General features: G+C 33.9%; 1 protein-coding gene across 3 annotated transcripts in view; it reads right to left on the bottom strand.

Moving 5' to 3' along the window:
• Nucleotides 1-22254, bottom strand: part of FAR1 (fatty acyl-CoA reductase 1) — a 57215-nt gene that overhangs the window by 20404 nt on the left and 14557 nt on the right. For 2 of the 3 annotated variants that reach the window (XM_045825307.1, XM_045825306.1), the window contains 6 exons: nucleotides 16636-16831; nucleotides 10530-10705; nucleotides 5230-5409; nucleotides 1857-2034; nucleotides 703-747; nucleotides 455-582 (listed from right to left, as the gene is read on the bottom strand). In XM_045825307.1, coding sequence (XP_045681263.1) covers nucleotides 455-582; nucleotides 703-747; nucleotides 1857-2034; nucleotides 5230-5409; nucleotides 10530-10705; nucleotides 16636-16824 — 896 coding nt within the window. In that variant the 5' untranslated portion in view covers nucleotides 16825-16831. The remainder of the gene's footprint in view (nucleotides 1-454; nucleotides 583-702; nucleotides 748-1856; nucleotides 2035-5229; nucleotides 5410-10529; nucleotides 10706-16635; nucleotides 16832-22254) is intronic. The other variant, XM_045825308.1, reaches the window with a different exon arrangement.

Raw genomic sequence — 22254 nt, 5'->3', positions numbered from 1 at the left:
AGAAAACAAAAGTCACTGAGAAGCTTAAAGTTTAGGTTGTTACCTGTAAACAATACTATCCCCTTTTAAAAGGAGGCCCTTGAGTTGATTAAAGCTGCTCTAGTGTGACTTTTGATATATGTAAGTCATTCTCTGTGAATTTTTAGCTCTTTATGCCAAGTTCATACCAAGCTTTAGTCTGGATTAAAAAATCATCAGGAGTAGGGGTTCATTTTCACTGCCTAATAAATCTGTCTATTCTATAGGTAGTGCACGAGAATTAATGTTAACTCTTAATTACTGCTGATGATGGAACCACTTGATATTATTGCCTATAATAAGCCAACTCATACAGTTGGAAGTGATAATGCCTATACATATTAGCATGGGAATATCAGGGCTGAGGGATTAACATTAGTCAATAGCTCTGTTTTCCCTTCTCAGTTACCATATATTTACCAAGCGACATTGTCACCTCATATACCTATTAACTCCGGAGTACCAGGCTGCCGCAAGACTTGTGTTGACAACTACATCTACAGGAACAAGATCTGCAAGGGCATTGTTGGAGGCACGCATTGTTCGAAGAATTCCTTTCCCTGCCTTTGTTAAAATTAAAAACAACACCTTAAGATATATAAGCCAGAGTACATATATAATACAAAGATATACAGAATACAGAAAAATACATAGAACATTAAATAAATCAGAAGGTTTACTTACCGCAATAAAAAGACCACTCGGTCCATTAAAGTTATCAATCCATCCCTAATACCAAAAATAAAAAAAGGTAGACAGTTTATGAATATTATGAAACTAGAGATTTATTATGTGACATCTACAATTTCACATATATACTTGGTAATTTCTTTTAAAAACTAAGAATTAGACTAGATTCTGGCCAGACTATTTCTCCTCATCCCAAATAGAAGCACGCCTTCCCTGGGATTGCAAGTAGCTAAGTAAAATGATTTTCAGGGGTTACCTACTTGAAACTTCTATTAACTCTCTGCAAGGAGAATTTTACAAAAAGGAATTTATACCTGTCAAAAATTTTTGCTAAATGAAGCCTGTTCAAGTTTGCTTTTATGTGATTTACTGATACAGTATCCTGATTGGGTAAAATGGTAAATTACCCTCAAAATTCCTGAATAAAACAGAGGAAAATAGAACTGTCAAAGCTATACATGGCATGCTATCACATACTACCATTATAGAAACCTAGATTTTTCCTAAATCAATTTATCTGTTAGTTTATATCTATGTTTCCTCTTACTTCAGGGAACCACAATGCCTTCCTTTTCTAGAGCAAATTCTCATAGAAATCTCCTATCTTTCTTAGCTTGTGACCTACACAGGGAAGTCTACAACTTGGAAGACTTGCATCTTTTTGGTAGTAAAAAGCAAATGAAATAAGATCCTAAATATTCTCATCTCTATTCCCTTCACTTCTGCAAGGGAAGACAATCAGCAAATAATTTTAAAAGTCAACACATGGTAGAGTGTCAGAAGACCAAGCCTGGCAGTCACAATGAAAAATATCATTCACATCAAAACTATGATGCTGATCAAGACAACATCATAGTCTTCAGCTTTCAAATAAGATTTTTAAAATGTTAATGGTGAGATCATATGGTATTTGTCTTTCACTGCCTGGCTTTTTCACTTAGCATAATGCTCTCCATTCCTAAACACAGAGCATTAAATTAGAAATAAAAGTATCAATGAAAGTGTCTCAGTCTATGAATGGAAACAGCTTTGTCATCTTATACCACACTCAGTGAATAACATCTGCTCTTAACTGCCAACTCTTTAAATACAGAGTTATGACTTTACATTTTCAATTCCAATTATTTAAAAGATTTCTAACAACTTACTGGAAAAGGTTCTTTCCAACTGGCACCAACAATTGATGGCCTTACAATCGCCACATTTAGCTTTGCTCCTTCTTGTTGTACAACATATTCTGCCAATGCTTTCGTGTATATGTATGTATTAGGTCTGTCGCCTATTAATTTGGGTGTGATATCATTTACTAGGCCATCATCCATCCACCTGGTAAACAAAGAAATTACATGCAAAAAATTTTCATATATTTTACTATTAAAAAAACCCACTTACTTTGCACATTCAAACATATGTGTTGCTGACTCTGATTTAACAACTTTCATTAAAGATATGGAAGTTAATCTTCCTTCCATTATGTATCAACTTTAAGTCCACATCTCTTTTACCAATCTCTATATCCAAAAAGGTATGAAAACTTAGTGTTCTTTTCATAAATCATATGATAGGAAGCAAAGCTGATCTGAACTGACTTGTGAAAATTTTTTAATACCACCTTGTGTGAATATTCATATAGGTCATATGTACTTGATCAAGGTTGCTACCCCAGACCTAATTACATTTATTTTATATTATACAGTACATTGATTCTATTCTTTCCTAAAGTCCAAAAAATTCCAAAAGTACATCTGGCCTAATGGGTTTCAGATTAGGAATTATAGTTCTATATATACCCACTGAACACCATAACATATTAATTATACACCTTTGCAATGAACTTACATACAATTAATAGAAAAGGTCTAGTGACCTCAATATTTAAGGTGAAGCACTGAAAACTGTATGCTCTCACTGGTGAGACTGCCAAAAACTAGGGTCAACAATGAAAATAAATTGCACCATGCTATAAAAATTCAATTAGAGGATCATCTCCACCTGTGGTTATTCCTCTAGAACATTCTCAGTAGTTTACATACCTGTGGTATTATGTGCAATATTTTGGTTGACACTTGTAGTCACCTTCCTCTACGCCAAACAAACCTGCCAAGTGGGGTCTAAGGGATTTGGCCATTTTTATTCCACTGCTAAGAAAACTTCCGTTCTGTGGTCCCAGCCTTGTCACTCTTTTGTGCTGGAATTATCCCATCCCACTCACCCCTCCCTTTATACTTCACAGCAGCAGTCCAAAAGTTTCTGAGCAATACCTAATATGAAGCAGAAAGTCCACCTGTGGGCTGGTTCTGTTAATGACGTAATTACAAACAGGGGAGAAAAGGGGCTTTTCAGTATCATTTGCTTTCAGAAACAGGGAATTTCTATTCTGAGGCCCTGAATTGATTTTTCCCCCTCACAAAATAGTTTGGTAAGCTAATTTTTAAAAAGAAATGCCATTAAGTATATTGCATTGCAGTTTAAAATTACCAATGAAAGAAAAAATATTTCATTTTGAGTGTTAACATGTTTTTAAAAATCAGATGTGATTGGGCACAAAGTATGAATATTTTGTTTCTTTAGGGAGGACATATGGAAAGAGTTTGAGGATTTGGGATAGGAGAAGTATTTTGCAGAGCTATCGATATCCAAATAATTTTTTAAAAAATAATAAAGTTATTTAAGCAGTAAAAAATTTCAATTAGTAACCTACTATCAAATCATAAAATTCCTCCAATTTTCTCAGTGTCTCTTAAAAAAAGGTCTACACTGATAATCTGTGAAAGGAAGGTTATATACTAGGTGACATCTATGGTCTTTCCCAGTCTGAGTATCTGATTCCAATATATTGTACTTGTTTTCAGATACTTTTCCTTTACTGTCTATAAGGCTATGTGTACATAATTGTATACTCAGCGAATTGTCACTCTAATAGCAGCCATATTAATTGATGAGAAACATAAAACAGAGATTATCAAGAATTTTTCTGTATGTGGAAGAACTTTTCGTGTGTGAAAGGAAAAGAATACTTATAAAACTGAAGAACAGTTGCTAATCAACTTAGGAAAAACTCCATAATGAAGACAACTTTGAGAAATGGAAGAGATGTTGCTACATTAAAAGAAAAAACAACAAACTACCTAAATGGAGGAGAGACTTTAGCCAGTAAGCCTCATCACCAAAGTATATTTATAGACACAATCCATGAGTTATCCTAAAATTATCTGTTAGCTAGATTTCTTTGAAAGGAAAAAGAAATAAAATTATAAGGTTACATACTCTCTCTCTCAGCAACTTAAATATTTGGATATCCTAGCCATCAATAAGAGAAAAAGTAAAAAGCTTCATTAACTTCTACTCAACTATTTCTAAAGATATTAAAAACTTCTGCCTACTGACCTGTGAAGAAAATGAGGTATTCAGAACCATCTAAGAAATGGAGCCAGAAAACAGTAACCAGGAAATTATCCTAAGAATTATCTTAGTAAACTCATACACTTATTTCATTATTATAATCTGTCTGCTTCCTCATGATTCACAGGAAAATCATAAAGAAAAGGGCCTACAAGCTTATTTTAGGAGAAAATTTGAAGAAGGAGCTAAGAACACTCTGTAGCACCCTTAGGAAAAGAATTGGACTGAGAAACCAGAGAATGATAACTAAGGAGATTAAAGTGGACAGAATCTTTGGGAAGAAAGAAGACCTGAGGGGAAACAGGTAAGAATAAAGGGGTAAAAAGACTACAGGAATATTATATGGGGATTAACAAATCCTCATATGAAGATATGATGGATACTGAAAGGTTTTTATAATTGCAGTCTATAAAAGTAGAAAGATTGCTTTTGCCGATTCTTTGTTGTTTCACTTGACAAGAAAGCACAGGCTGAATGAAGCAAATGAAATCCTGGCCATGATATAAACGTACTTCACTCACTCCATATCCAAATGTGTCTCATGCAATTAATTGTTAACAGGATCTGAGTCCTTGGAAAGATGACAAACAAGTAACACTCAAAGTATCAAAGGATCATGACTCCTCTGATTCTCTAATAATTAAAGATACCTCTACAGGTATATTCCATTGGGAAAAATAAAAAAGATAATCTTTTAATAAATTACAATCTTTCTAATCAATAGGTAGTCATTAGTCCCCATGGGTATCAAGTACTTAGTCACTAGGATTGATTGCCTGGAAAACAGAGTCCCTAATATCATGAATGAGTATGTTCAAAGGCCTTCTTCCAACCATCACACCTGGTCAGAAGTGAAAGCTCCACGTTAAATGACACCAACAGCTGTTTAGATAGAAGTCTTTACCAAAAAAGCTGCAACTTAATAGATATGTAATAATTTTGTTGAATGAGATAAATGTGTACATACATATGCATATATAGAGATATATACATGTGTATATGGGTGGAAAGGGGTGAAGAGGGAGAAACTGAAATTGACCAACAGATACATATCTATATAAACTTGGATCCAAAGTTTTAGGATCAAAGCAAATGTATATAAATTTCAAACAAACATACTCTAGAGAATCAATTAGTTTCTTGGGATCCACAGGAGGTGGATAGACTACTTCATCAATATGCTTTCGATTGCAGTAGGCATATGCTGTTGACACATGCATGAACACTTCCAGATTCTTCATTTGTTGTGCAAGGAGAATAAGCTGTTGTGTAGCAATCACATTTAACTGAACAGCATCTCTGTAAAAAAAAAAAAAAAAAAAGACAACAAAAAATTGGGAAGCTATGTCATTTATTTCTCCTGCTTAAAACCAAATCTTATTTCCATTAAAGATTTAGAGACAAGGGACAGACATTTGTTTCTTTATAACTAATCCCTTAGCTCAGATTTTGTGTATTTTATTTCAACATGATGTACACCATTCTATCAGAAATGCTTAAAAAGAAATATCTTCTGATTATAAAATAAATCTCATTAGAATTTTTAAAATAAAAGTACAAATTAAGTTTTTTTAATTACCCACAAATAAACATATATCATTTCTGCATCTTTGGCTTTTCTGTATCCTTTCTGAAGTCATGTTAAAATTCTTTTGCATCTTGATTTCATGATATGGATGTATTAGAATGTTCAAGTAATTTTAAAATGCTAATGCAGAGTCACCAATAAGCAAAACAAAAAGAACTCAGAAACATTAAATTATAATAACATATAACCAAATAAGAGCATGTTTATTTCCTTCTTTATAGCAATTAATCCAAACATCTTTTTAACACTAGTTAAAAACAGGTGTCATAATAAAACGGGTCACATGTTAAAAGAGTTACATGCAAGAATCCAAAGTGATCTATATATTCCTTTCCTGAAATTTATTAGAAATGTTTCCACAAATACAAAAGTAAGCACACAGAAAAAATATCAATGAAGCATCATCTTGTAATAGCAATAGCCTAGAGAGCCCAAATACTCACTATGAATAAAATGATTTAATACAGTTGGTATTTTATCACAATGAAAGAATATAGCCATTAAAATACTTATGACAACTATAAAACATGGAAAACCTATATGAATATTTTAAAAATGCATACATTACTAAGTGAAGCAAGATTAAGAACAAGACTCTGGAATAAGACCTGGGTTCAAATCCTAGCTTGGCCTACCTATCAGCTAGGATCAGGTGACCTGGTAAATTCACTCAAGCACCAAGGCCTCAATTTCCTCATCCTTAAATGGGAACAATAATGGAATCTGTCTAATAGGATTTGTATAAAATTAAATGAAATAAATAATTTGCATGTATTTAGCATTATTCCTAATAGAGTCCCCAAACAGGCATTCAATACATATTATATAAGGTAATGAGATGGTGAGTACTTTTTGCTTTCTATTAAATTTTTGTTTACAGCTTGATATTTGAAGGGGAAAAAAGCTGAAATATGCAATACCAGCAACACTGGCATGGTAGTATATTGTTACTGACACTGTACTTGATGATATAACTGATCCAAAAGAGACTAGGACAAAGTACAGGATGTTACAGAAATGACAGTTTTTAATCTAGTTAACATACTAAAATTAACTCAGAAGAAAAACTTGTTCTAACCCAAATTTTTCAAACAAATTAAAATTACCTAAATTTGCTGTACTAAGTGAACCTTACATAAATTACGTTATATCAACATGATGGATTATCATCACATTATGAAAATTGTAACAGGAAAAAATTGAAATAGGGACGTTAGTTATTTCTACAAGTAAAGTTGAAATTCTGTGTTTACATTTTATGTAAAACTATATTATGTTCAAAGATGGATCACAAGAAAAATTTTTTAAAAATAAAGTGTTTAGTGCTTTCTAAAATTCTTACATTTACTTAACAAAAACATCCAGCCATTCTTTTAAATGGCTAGGATATGTCACAGATAGAATCTGGTCCACTTGACTATAAAGCAGTGCTTTGAAGTCTACAGTATTTGTAAAACAATGTTTTGGAAGAGGTATACAGAGAATATTCTGTTACAGGTTCCTAAGGACAGGACAGCAAGTTCTGGGTCACCAGGAAAAAGAAATAATTCACAAAAGGAAAAATTCCTGTGTCTTATTTTTCTCTTAATTTAACAGTATCCAAGAGCCTATGAAAACATACCAGAAGGAAATTTTTTAAAAATAAAGTAATTGGGTTAGGGTCTTACAATCATGAATGTACCTTTTTTCTTTCTTATCTCAACTGAGGAGGGAAATCTGTTCAAATGGAAATGCAGCAGAAAAGACATTTGACAGAGAGGATACTATCCACTAGACTGCAAGGCAATGTGTTGTTTTCTCTTTCATTTGCAAAACAATAGGGGTAAGGACAGCAATGTTTTAGGATCAGAATACAAAGGATATTCTGTTCCTGAGGATGGTGACAGACTTTCTGGGTCACTGAAAATAAGGAATAACTTGAGAGGGGAAACACTCCAGAGACTTTCTACCCCTCCACTTCTGCTTTCCCCCTCCCATCTGTACCTGAGAGCCCAAACCTGAAGGCATTTTGTGCCAACTTAAGTAACTCTTAGTATCACTGCCAGGCTAATCACCTCACTATTTTACCGCCATCCAATTTCTACTCTACTGAAATTCAGGCTAAGACCCTGACATATCAGACCACAAAGCACTTAGTACTAAACAGAAATAATATTTTCATTATGTTTGGTTACCTGGAGTCATAAATGCATACTCCATAACCGTGGCTCTGGGGTAGGGGTGGGGATAAATGAACCCATTTTTGTAATTATGGTCCATCACGAACATAAAAGAAACTACTTTTAGATAGAGAAGAGAGGAGGGAGGGGAGGGGAGGGGAGAGGAGGGGAGAATGGAAAGGAAGGAAAGGAAAACTTGAGCTGCTAGTAAATTTTCTTGTTCACCTGTCTTCCAAAGACATGCTGGGTTGTTCAAAATCTATGTTAATAATACTTCTAAGACTTTTAAACTGGAGATCTCACACTTCGCATGACACTCACTTGAGAGTTTATTAAAAATGCAAATTGTTGGACCTCATCCTCAGACACTTTTTAAAGACTGAGGTGAAACCTGTGAAAGTGCATTTTCAGTAAGTTCCCCAGGCCATTCTGATTTCCTTCCCCTCTTCCCTACCTCAGAAAATACTACCTAGATGAGACTTCATCAATAATTGCTGATTTTTAAAAGCTTAACAAAGATATAGATACAGATGCCTAGGGACCAATTAATCTTAGGACAGGGGACTCACACACCTGTAATTTAAACCATACCCAAGGCTCTTGCTAAAATAGTTACTTTTCAGTAATTCCTTATTTTCTATTCTATATTATGGTTATTTAAATATATTCTATTTCCTCTATTAGACTGTATAGATTTGCAAATAGAATCTGTGGGTAATTTATCTTGGTTTTTCCCAAAATATTGGGTATAATGTGCCATTTTTTATTTATGGGTTAACTTAAAAAAGTGGTTATAAAGAGTAACTGTTTTATAAGTAGTTATTACATGCCAATCTACATACAGTATTTTAGACTGTCTAGCCCAAATCTAATGCTGTAGTATCACCAGTAAAACTGCTTCATAGCAAACAATAATTTCAATGATGAGGCTTTGGTCAGCAAACACATATGCCTTGACAAGAAACAGAGAATAATAAATTTTATTTACTTGTCTACCCAATCTTCTATGGTATCTCTAGTAAAAGAAGAAAGAATAATCATGAAAAGATTTCCCTTTCATTAATAGTAGCCTTGCTTATCCCAGGGGAACAAAAAGAGAGAAAGAAGGTACCCTGAAAGTATTGTAGTTTGGTCCTCCTCATAAAGGCTAGTTTGATGAGTTTCACATCAATTAATGTTATCTATTCCAATGAAGACTATATATACCATAATTATCTAGTATCTATATACTTTTTTCCTTGAAAACAGTTTCTAAAGGCTGTGTGAACTCTTTCTTTTGGTTATGAAAAAAAATTAAAAATCATAAAAGGCAGAACTGTGGGGGAAAAAACACCTGTTGGATTGACTATTTCATGCTAAAAGCCTACCTGGAATTACACTACCCAAAGATAACTGGCAAGTATAGAAAGACATGTCTATAAATACATATACACACAAACACACATACACTTTATGAAAATGTGATTGTACAATAGTTCTTATAAGATTCTTTTGTCACTTTTCAATCATGAATATGTAACAGCTGCATAAAAAGAACTAAAAAATAAATAACGAAGATTACTAAATAATAAAGATCAGAATTAAGGTATGTGATTCCAAAGCTCACCACCTTTCCATTACACAATGCTGCCTCAGTTTCCATAAGCATCATATAGATTTGCCTATACTATTACAGTTGGTAACATCAGCATGGAATAAAATAACAGATGAGAAAATATCAAATACCCTAAAAACTATAAAGCACTATTACAGAAACATAAGGGACTATTTTGCAGTACCCTCACCTGGAATATAGGCAAAACTCACTGTAATGCTTTGGCATTTGAATTATTACATTGTATAATGTCAATTAAGGTTTATACTTCTATATTAAAGACAATGTAGGGGATAATCTCAATTTAATCAGAATATAATTGAAAAGCACTTTAAGAAAAAGGCCTTCAAGTAATTGTGAAACCTAAAGAAGTCTGCATCAATTTAACTGGCATAAGATCATACAATTTGATTAACATTATAACACTGTATTTTTTAACATACAATCAAAAAGAATGCTCTGAATTAAACACCACTCTTTGAAATGCATATTTGTTAAATGTTTTCAAAATAGTAAACATTTAGAGTGTTTTTTCTTAAAACAGGTATCTTGAAGGAAGTCCAAATTATTTTTTAAATTACGTTCAATTTACCTTGCCCCTAACACTGCTGACAGAGTTTTAAAACAAAAACAAAGTATGACTTAAATTTATAAGCTGTTTTACCTTACTCTACAAACCTGAGCCTAATTTTTAAAAATTTTCAGATGGACATATGTGGAGTAGAAAAATAAAGGTGCTGAAAGAATGGAGGGAAGGGAAACAAACACTATTAGCTGTTCAGACTAACACTCCCACCCAAGGGGAACTTTTCTTTCTTCTACTCCGTAACTCCCATTCCTTGCCTTCCCCTGTCCCATAATTACATGCATGATAACTTCTAATAAATATACACTAGCTATCCAATATTTTTAAACTGATAACAAGAGAAAGGAAATTCTTTTCTCACCATGTAGGACACTGAAAGCTACAAGTGACAGTTTCAAATCACTATAAAAACAACTTGACTGAAAAATAGAGTTCTGATTAAATCTTTTAACCATGCAGAATTTCAAATATCAGAGAAATACCTTTACTTACCTTAAATTTTCATTAAATCTTACTGTAGCTGCACAGTGGAATATAATATTGGTAGACTCTATGATGATCTCTTTATCTTCTTCACTAAGAGCCAGTTTAGGTTGGGTAAGTTCACTGTTGATTGCTACAATTTTCTCCCTAAAATCTGGATTTTCATCTCTCAATCTGTCAAAGAGCTATCAAAGGGGAAAAAGCAGTTTAGGGCAGCATTTTTGAACCTTCTAAAACCCACTATCATCTATCTCCCTTTTCCCCATTGAGTACCACTAGTTTTAAAACTTCAACTATACAACCCCTAAGGTTCCTATTCTTAACATCATTCTGTATCAAAAACACCCTATGAGACCCACATTACTATCCCCATTTCATAGATGAGGAATCTGAGGAATCAGAGAAGTTAAATAACTTGCTCAAGATACAGAGCTGGTAATTTGCAGAGATAAATTTGAACTGTCTACACCTTTGTTGATTATATTATCCCTCAGGACAGACTTAAGCAGTACAAACATCAGGACAGTGTTTAAAATGCTCATTCAGATTTCTAAAACTCAGACTTTACAAGGTAAAACTAAACAAGTAAATAAACAATTAAATACAATTTGTAAGTAATAAAATAGGGGTAAATATTACAGTGCTATGGGACTGCCTAGGAGATAGCACTAACCCAACTTGGTAAAGACCTGAGATTATGAAGCAGAAGATTAGTGTTTCTGGCAGAGGAAGTACCATGTACAACCACTGAGAGAGGATTGATATACTTGAGAAATTAAAAACAATTCAGTAGGTTTGGCTAATGACTGGATATGAAGGATAGGAATGCAAACTCCAGCAGGACTGGGACAATATCTATTTGCTTAGCATACAGGCCCTAAATAGCAAGACATAAATATTTGTTAAGGAAATAAATTCACTAGGTGGAACACACTGAAAGTAAAAGAAGTACAGTTATAAAGATTCAAATTTTTGAAGGTTTTTCAAAAACTGTTTTGTGAATGTTGAATATAAAGTGCTTATATGACACCCCGGAAGACAGATCTAGTACAGGTAACTGGTTCTGTCAGTCTAGGGTTCAGGGAAGATAGAGCCAGACTGATACAGATTTACTAACCACACACAGGTGGCTGATAGGTACAGACTATATAAAGCTTTTTCCAAATCTAATTTAAAACACAACCATTCACCTAACATAAAACAGTGCTCAGTAATCACCAAACTGGACCTACTCTGAAGAAATCAAGGCCTAGAACCAAACTTTGAAGAATATCAATATTTAAGGGGCAAGCAGAGAAAAAATAACCTGAGGAATGACCAGAAAAGTACTTTTAACACCTTGAATACACACTTTTTTATTTCATTTTTTTCATTCTCCCAGATTGCCAATGACCTTAAATTCCCCTTCCTATCACATATCTCCACCAAGACATGATCATGCTGCTTCACAAGTTACATCACAACTTGATACTCTTCCCTTTCCTAGTCACCCTCTCTTTAATCAATACCATTTTCCCCCACTGGTACCCCAATTAGTCCCTACTTTATTAAGTTCACTGATGCCCTCTTTTATACACTTTATTCCCCTTCCAGAATTTATTTCAGGTCAACTATTTTAATTTAATCCTCACTATCCAATGTAGTTTCTTTTCCCAGAGACATTCCTATGAATCAGTAGCTCTCAACTTGGTGTAATTTTTGCTTCCAGGGAACATTTGGTGATGTCTGAAGACATTTTTGGTCGTCACAACTGGGAGGGTAAGGGAAGGAAGAAGCTGGCATGTAGTGGGTAGATGCCAGGAATGCTGCTGTCACCCTACAAAGCACAAAACAGCTTCCCATAACAAAGAATTATCTGGCTCAAAATGTCACTAGCGCTGAAACTGAGAAACTCTACCATAAAACAATGTCTCACTATGGTATATACTCTTTACCTATACTCTTCATTCCTCAGTCAAAATCACTGCAGGCTTCCCTAGAAGTTTCTTACTAACTTTAAGTGTACATTCCCTGATACTTGATATAAAAAGGACACATTTTACTGATTCGTTAGCAATGCAATACATAATGGAGAATGAGTGGCCCTGGGATTAAATGGCAGGATGTGGTAGACAGGAATTAAACACATAAGAAAAATAATATAATTTATGGGCTATTCTAGTGAAATATTTATTTAGACAAATATTTTTGGACAATGCATTTTTATATTGAACATAATGGCCATATGTTTAGACTAAACCAAAAAGTTCAAAGAAATTTTAGGCTTTAAGTAGAAGATACTTATTTTCTTTACGAATCACTGTGGAGATAAAGTTTTAGAAGCACTGCCCTGGAGAACCCACAGTGGAGGCCTAAATATTTCACATTATACTCAGGCCCTTAATTTCAACCAAGACATCAGCTTCAATAACTGCTCCTATCCAGTTACACTTGACACATTTACCTTTACTCGTCCCTCTTAAAACCTCTCTAGACTACAGGCTCCATTTAAGTAGGGACTCTTTCTTATTTTTCCCCCAAAGCCAAATCCCTGCATCAAGTCAAGTACCTAGCACTAAGGAGGCACAATAAATATTTTCTGAAAAATAAAAAATGAGTAAAAATAAATACTGTAATCAAAATTCCTTTTGGGGATGTGCCTACAGAATAAGATTCCTTACATGTACCAAATTTGAGCTTAAAGCATTCTAATAAGTTTTGTTTCTAACCCCAACTTCATTTTCTAAATCTTTTCTTTACTGCCAAGCTCAGGTTCAAATTAATTTTTGATGTCCGTAAAAGTCAACTCTCTTCTAAAATACGAACATTTGCCCTTATTAGGTATATCCATAAAAATGTACCAGCAGACTGTCCCCAAATGGTCTAAACACCACTGTACACTCTTATTCAATAGCAGTTCTCAAGTACAGTCTAAGGATCCTAGGAGTCCCCAACACTATTTTAGGTAATTTACAAGGTCAAAACTATTTTCACACTAACACTAAGATATTATTTGCATTTTTCACTTTCGTTCTCTCGCAAGTATAGAAAGGAATTTTCCAAAGGCTACATGTGTCATGACAACCTTACTCTGATGGCTAATGGAATGTGTGCTTGTATATTCTTTAAAATTTTGTTTTAATTTCTACTAGGATAAATATCAATAAGATATTTGAAGCAAAACTTCACAAAACAAAGCCTCTTTGAAGTCCCCAATAATTTTTAAGAGTGCTAAGGGGTCCAGAAACCTAAGGTTTGAGAATCACACTGCCTTCAATAAATAAACAGAATCTGTTAACCTATTTGGTCAATATAAAAAAGTAGCCATAAGGTAATGATAACAATCTGCACTAAGCTGAGGTCAATTTACCAATTCAAACAATGTTCTCAAGAGTTATAATTAAAAGTCCCTGGAAAATAAGCTAAAAATTATATCACGTTTTTAAAACATGTTCTTACACTACTTTACCAAACAGTTTTCATTTTAAAATCATAGGGAACAGAGATCAGTCCATCTTCTCACTTAACTCCCATCTTACTGTTAAAAATAAGAACCTGGAAGCTTCATGTGATAATTCTTTGAGTTTAAAGTTAATATCAGCTACACTTTCCTCATGTGTTAAGTATAAATATTTGTTTGAAGCCCTCTTTCTCAAGTTAAATAAGCAAAAATTTTAAAAGAATAAACTAGCAATTTTATTATATTTTAGGAGGTAGAAAGCTCACCTGGAGAGGAGTGTTGGTAGGGAATATCCTAGTACTTAATAGTTACTTTACATGCTTTATACAGTCCCAGTAAAATAAAAATCAGCGTTTGTCCTGATGCTCTTTCAACCTATCAAGTAGTTCCCATCTCAGAGCCTTTGTCCCTACCATTTCCTCTGCCTTGAACAATCTTCCTCCACATTCCCACAAGGATTCTTCCTCACTTCATTCAGGTCTCTGCCCAAATGTTACCTCAGAGAACTTTTCTGATCATCAAATCTAAAGTAGCACCTCTATCACTTTCTATCCCCTTTACCTGCTTTCCTTTTCTGCATAGTACATATCACTACTCAACATGTTATTTGTTAACCTGTCTCTCAAACTAGGAAGTAAATTCCCCAAATACTAGGACTTTATTTTGTTCACTGCTATAGCTCTAGTAACCTGAACAGCCCCTGGTACATAGCAGGACTCCACATATCTTTGTGACAGGACGGAGAAACACAAGTGCATGAGAGTGTGTGGGGCAATGGGGAAGAATGTTACAATGTGTTACTAGCTATTTGAGTTATAGTATCACTGAGTAACACTCAAAAAAGTAGATCATTTAAAAAAAATCCAGAGAAAATTCGTTTTTCCAGAAGTAAGAATTATTTATAAAGTTTTTATGTGGGGAAAAATAGAATTAATAAAGAGTGGAGACAAAGGTAAATACTTTTATTAGTTAATTCCATATTAATAGCATCAAATAATTTATTTTTATACTTCACAGTTAAAACCATGTGGTTTTAAGATTACCTCTTTATGAGAAAAGAAAAATACAAGCAAGAAAAACAGATGCTCTAAACATAAGTGAAGTTTACCTTTCTGAACTGGTTATATTTGAATGGAAATCATTCCCAAACAATAAATACCTCAGTAAACATTCTAAATATAGTTTAGTCTTTTAACTCATTCCAAGTCACCATGTTAGTATTTTTTATATTTTATTATAATGCTATGATATTAAGATCATTAAATAGTTATATTTAAACACCCCCAAATTTCTATACAGGTCTGATTTTTTTCTTCCTTTTTTCTCATAATTGTTCTTCCATTATCATACTTTATCACTCTTAGGAAATGTGCTTCCCATTAATGCCCTAACCCATAACTTGACTCTTCTTCCTGCTGTGTTACTTCTGTTATTCCCTGCCCTTCACACTCTTTTCTGTTCTTTGTCATCTTCTCTTCTAATTTTTATCAACTTGGACATCAACTACCATTAGCTTTGGGAAATTAAGTTAATATCACTCAGTGTACCAACTACTCTTGCAACTAGTAAGCTATGCAACTCTGAAGACTACTTCTCCCATTGTACCACAAAGCCTTCTTCCATCATCTTTCCCTTAATTTCTTACCTTTTGGGGAATGTTATATAGTTGTAAAGTAATAGGGATTTGTTACCAAGTCATCTGTGTTATCTCCAACATCTATAAGCTACGTAACTTCAAATAAAATTATAACCTCTGAGACTCACTGTCCATATTTGTAAAATGGGATCTATCAATATCTGCCAGAGTTCAGAAACTGGCCCAAACACTTTTCAGTAATCTTTCATTGATTCAGAGGTCTCCAATATTGTTTTTGTTTTTTAAACATAAGTCACTGAATGTTAAAAGGTACCACATATCTACCCAATAACTAAAAAATTACATAGCTAACTACACTAAACTTACTATGAATCAATGTCAGATAAATTAATTCATTCTTAGAGAATTTAAAAGCTTATGATTGCAAAATAACTTTACTCCAGCTCATTTACATTTCTTCTTAGCAATATAGGGATAAGCAAAAGTAGGTGTGCAGTTATTTGTATGGAAAATAATACAATTAATAAATAATAATGCAAGAATAAACTGTTCCACGTACTCACTAATGTAAACCTATTTTTGCCCACCCTTGTATTTTCTAGTTTCAAAATGTATGACATAGTCTTGTATCATATTTGACCCCTCTGTCATCATGTTCTTGTTTGTCAAATGGGAATAGGTGACTTTGCTACCCTCTAATACTGTTCTAGGGAACAATCAGTGCTAACAAATTTTTAAGTGTTATGAAAGCACAGAGTCTCACAGCACAGAAGGTCACTAGAAACTCTCTCTTAATTATTATATTCTGAAGTCTACTTGAAATACTTAGTAATCACAAATAATTTGCCTCACATTTCCTAAAAACACAGTCTATATCTACCATAAAAGCAATTTGGAACTTGTTATAAATTTTTTCCCATCAATAAAGAAAAGTTTTTTTCTCCTACTGATCACATCACATCCAGTTCACTGCCATTCTGTAGGGTACATTTTATTAACTTTTTTCAGGATACTGAAGAAATATACACACAAACACCACACTTTTTTTTCTTCTCCAAATGATTATTTTCCACACTTACCTTGCCACTAATGATTTCTTCTACTCGCTCTTGCGATGTCTGTCCAGCTTTCTGCCTCACCAAAACATACACTAAATTCACCTTAGGACAAGACCTCAGCAACTTTTCCAGAAGTACTTTCCCTAGGAAACCGGTACCTCCAGTAAGGAGAACATTCTTGCCTTCATAGTATTCTGGGATTGAAACCATTCTGATCCTAAGGAAAACACAACAAGTAAACATCAATTCAAAGATTTACACTCATCCTTATGTATAAAATCTCTTGGTATTCAAATAAATATTTTAAAGGACAGGCAAAAATCAAAGTTCAATGTTAACAAAAAGGAGACTTTATCCTTGGTTTGCTGCAGTAGAGTGGAAAATAAGGAACTGTAACAACAGTTTCCAATTCGTGTGTTTTCCCCCTGGATCACCTCAGACAAGTCACTCACCTTCTCTGGGCCTGGGTTTCTCTAGTACAGTTTGTACTAAATGGCGCATAAAAAGCCCTTCCAGCAATAAGAACTCAAACCCTTATTTAAACCTCAGTTAAACCCGAAAACGAATGAATGGTGCCTTTCTGTTTCCAAAAGGATTTATAACAGCAAATAGAGGTCAGCAGCAAGACTCAATTGCCTAGCTTGTATGACACAGCAAGGTGTCATATTCACCTATCATCATCAGTTGAAACAAGAAGAGGTAACACTGCGTCCTTTCTCCTACATGTTAATAGTGACATATCCAAAAGGTGCTTCAATCTCCCTTTTAAAAAAGCTATACTAGAAATACATGGGCTGACTTCTCCTCCTTCCTCAAATTCCACTGCAATAACAGAAAAGTATGCTAAGAGAATGAACAAACAAAAGAACCATGATAAGTGGAAAAAAACAAGACGCAGAAATATTCATGCAGTATGTCACTATGCAAAGCTCAAACACATTCAAAACAATGCTCTTCATTGTTTAGAAATACACACAATATCAATAGATGCATAAAAAAGGAGTGCAATACAATCAGGAAAGAATAAAGAACTTCAATTATATTTGTTTTATTTAAGCTGTGGAGTAGATACATGTGTTTTATGCCCAAATTTTTCATATTATAAGAATAAATTGATGACAATTGAAAAATAAGAAATAGCCCATCATCAAGTGGGGAAGGGAAGAGAAGGAAGAATTTCTAAAAGAAATAGATGAGACTAATTGGATAAAAAAGCCATAGCAGAAGAAATAACAATCCAATCAAAACAAGCATAGACAAGGACTATAAGGAGTCAGGAGTTGTCCCAACTTCCTAAATAGAAAACACCAAACCCAGGAAAATAAGGTGAATTAAGGGAAATCAAGGTAATTAAAGGACTGCTCACAGAAGAGGAGAGCCACTCATGACAGTCTTACTTCCTGTATAAACTTTGGTTCCCCAGGCTCAGTATCCAGATCTGGGAAGAAGAGCATTCAGCATGGGGGTGTGCTAGGTATAAAAGAGATAAAAGAAAAGTATGGATGAGCCTAAGGGTGTTCCAAACATAAACAAATGGAGGTAGCAGAAGTGGGGGATCAGGAGGAAGGAAATAAAAACTAAAAGAAAAAAGCCTTCACAGCACTGGAGCCCCAGAATAGGTTTTAGGTCCCCAGCCTAACTGGCTGCTACTGGCCCTTAAACTCATGCAGAGCTCTCAATCTCCATTTGGAGAAAAGTTCCTTGGGAGAAACAGACCTCAAAATGCTAAGAAGCCAAAGTCAACTACCAAAACCAAACCATCTTAGTCCTTTGTAAACATGAACAGATAACCAAAGATCACTAGATATCTCTGAAATACTTACCAAATAAGAGGGACCAAAGTGAAAAGTGACAGAATTGACCAGAAAGGAAACTAAGGTAATGAAAAATTTTAAAAGAATTCAAATTCTAATAAATATCCTCCAAGCCATTCATAAGAATATTGCATCCATAAAATAACCAACTACTATGAAAAAGAAAAAAATATAAGACAGCACTTGGAAATCAGAAATTCAGATGTACATAGAAAATTTGATAAATACACAAACTATTAGAATTATCAAGTGAATCTGAGGCCACTAGATACAAAATTTACATAGAAAAAACATATTTCTGTATTCCAGCAACACACAGAAAACAAAGTAAAAAAAAAAATTATACCACCTATAATACCATTCAGAACATCAAGAAATTATGAAAAATAGCAAGTACTGATATGAATGTGGAAAAATTAGAACCCATGGACATTGCTGGTGAAAATGAATATAAAATGGTTCCACTGCTGTGGGAATTTGGTGGTTTCTCAAAAAGTTAAACACAATTATCATATAACCCTGCAATTCTACTCCTAGGTTCATATCCCAAAAGAACTGCAAACAGGTACTCAAACAAGTATACATACGTAATACTTACAGTAGCACTGTTCACAACAGACATCTATCTTGGGTTGAACCTACTTACCTATTTGGTTCTGTGGTTTCCTCATCTGTAACACATAAGTAGCATACCCACCTGCTCCCCATGCTTTAATAGTGTTTGTGTGAGAACTAAAGGTATTAACACACACAATTACATTTCCTTATTCTTTTTCCCCTTACATCTTTGACAGTGATTATCAGTATGATCCCTAGGTAGTCAGTCTAATTTGTAATATTTCAGTCTAAAAATCTGTAATTGTCCTTTTTTCATCTAGAATCATTTCCTTATAATTTTTAGAATAGAAAAAAATGTATTACCAAAGACTAATAGCTATTTTGTCTCTGGATATATATTGCTATCTTTACATGGATATATACTCATTTTTTAATTTGGGGGGAAAATTAATGATTTTAGTAACAGCAGGCTTAAACCAAACTTCTGAGTACTTGACAAAACAACTGATAAGCAATACCTACTAACTAGCTGAAAGAAGGGTTAACAAGCCTTTGAATGGTTCCTAACATAAAATGCAATATTCCAAAATACTCCAATTGACCAGAAAATAAAGTACATTATACCAAAGAGAAAGGGCCAACTCCTGTTAATATATAAATAGCATCCGCAATCTCATTTTTTAAAAAAGACCAACAATTAATTAGATGGGCAAAAGATATAAATGGAAATTAAACAGAAAAATTACTAATGGCTCTTAATCACTGGTAAAGATGATCAACCTGACTCATGCAGAAAAATGCAAATTAAATTGCCAAGATTCCTTTTTTTCACTTAATGAGACAAAGGCTAAAAAAACAACTGATAAATATACATAGGGAATAAAGACTCATATTGTTGGTGGGGCTATAAATCAGTACATCTATGGGGATGAGGAGGAGAGGATCTGGCAACATCTATCAAATTCTAAATGCCCATTACATTTGACCATGCAATTCTATTTCTAAAAATTTATCCTGAAGCTAACTTTCACATGTGCAAAATGATGTGTTCATTGTGACACTGATAGCAAAACACAGAAAACCTAAATGTCCACCAACAGGAGACTGGGAAAACAAACTCTGCTTCTCTAAAATGCCCTGGCTGGTGTGGCTCATTGGATTGAGTGCTGGCCTGCAGAACCGAAGGGTCGCCAGTTTGATTCCCAGTCAGGCCACATACCTGGGTTGCAGGCCACAGCCCCCAGCAACTACACATTGATGTTTCTCTCTCTCTCTCTCTTTCTCCCTCCCTTCCCTCTCTAAAAAATAAATAAATAAATAAATAAATAGTCAATCAATCTTTAAAAAAAATTTTTTTAAATGAAGTGGTTTAACATATATTGTTATGGAAGAGTATTCATGATAGATCTTTTAAAAGATTTAATTATTTTATTTTTATACAGAAGGGAAGGGAGGAAGAGAAGGAAAGAAACATCAATGTGTGCTGCCTCTCATGCACCCCCTACTGGGGACAGGGCCTGCAACCCAGGCATGTGCCTTGACTGGGAATCAAACTGGCGACCCTTTGGTTCTGCAGGCCAGCACTCAATCCAATGAGCCACACCAGCCAGGACACATTCATGATAAATTTTTAAAAGTGACATGTAATAATGTCTGATAATACCACCTATGGAAAAGGAATAAAAAAGATAGTAAGAAAAATAAGTAATGCTTATAAATACATTGATTATTTCTAGCAAAAAAAAAAATAAAAGGCCAAACAATTGGTAATTTCGTTGCCTCTAGAAGGGAGAAATGAATAATGAAGGAACAAAAATGAGGGGCAGGTACTCTTCATTATATACCCTTTTGTACATTTTAAAATTATGTACTATATGCATGTTTTATACACTTTTTAAAATCACTATATTTTGTAAAATACAAAAATCAGAGGACTCCAAAAGAATATTTAAAAGGACAAATGTTCCCCTCAATTAGCCAGTCTCCATTGTCTTTTGTATTCTAACAATTTACAAACTCATTTTCATCTGTTACTAGGGAAATAAAAAAGACATACCTTTTTTAAAGTGAAAATAAGACTAGCATTGTGTTAAGGATGCTAACCTTTATATTCAAATTTTCATTCCATTTCTTCATTAGATGGAAAATCTATTAGATTAAAAACCAGATGATTACTTAACTATGAAATTGTTGATGAACAGGATGCTAAGAGGCTAGATTTCCTCAATGGAATGTGAGAAATTCATCCATCCCCTCCACCCCGCCAAGATAATGTTGATCTTGAGGTTGGATGCCCTTCCTTCCTGAGAGCTCAGCTATGTTCACCAGTCAAGTACACAGACCTATCAAATACAATTCTGCAGTGAAGTCTATCTAGACTTGCTCTACCTGTGTTTCTTTCTGTACCAGTATACACTGAACACAAACAGTAAAACCTAACTAATGGCATTTCTAAGGAATCTTAGTTCCTTGTTTTAGCTGCTACAAAATTTCCACCACCTACAGCTACAGGTCCATTTAGTTGTCTTCCTATTAAAAAATAGGTTCCTCTGTGCCTTCAGTGTGTAAACAAACCCAAACTCAAATTGAGATAAACGGTCTTTTATATTCCTTAGATTCTATGTCTGAAAGGATTTTTAAAAACTGCAAATATCCTTAAAAGAAAGAATTCCAACATCTTCTAAACCAAAATTTGGCAAAAACTTTCTGTAAAGGGTCAGGTAGTAAGTACTTTCAACTTTGTGGGCCATACTCTGTTCTGCCATTTGAGGCACAAAATCAGCCATAGATAGTAACTGAATGGGAACAGTTATGTTTCAATAAAACTTTATTCATAATTGGAAGATATTTTGTTGGACATAACTTGCCTCCCTTGTCTAAATAATGATTTCCAATATTCTACATTTAGAAAATGAACTACAAATGAGAAAGGCATCAATGGGAAACCAGTATGGTCTAAAAGTTCATTGCCTATTATTTCAGTATTACTAGAGTTAACTGTGCATACCATTATAAAATGGACAGTAAATACCTGTTTGAATAAATAGCTTCAAAAACAAGCCAGCAAATGAACTCCAGGCCTCAGAAATATAGATATACCACAGACTAGATACAAAATAAAGACATGACCTATACCCTTTCCTAGGTGTGTATAAAAATCTGTTTTCAAAGAAAAGCCCATTAAGATGTTCAGGAGTAAGACTTGGAAAATATTTTGGAGAAAAGGATGTAAGTAAAGAAGAGCATGGAATATAATCCTCTCTCAGAC

This window comes from Phyllostomus hastatus, unplaced genomic scaffold (assembly GCF_019186645.2).
Source record: "Phyllostomus hastatus isolate PE091 unplaced genomic scaffold, TTU_PhHast_1.1 phas_scaffold_585, whole genome shotgun sequence".
NCBI lineage: Eukaryota > Metazoa > Chordata > Mammalia > Chiroptera > Phyllostomidae > Phyllostomus > Phyllostomus hastatus.
This window is presented reverse-complemented; position numbering and strand designations above follow the sequence as displayed.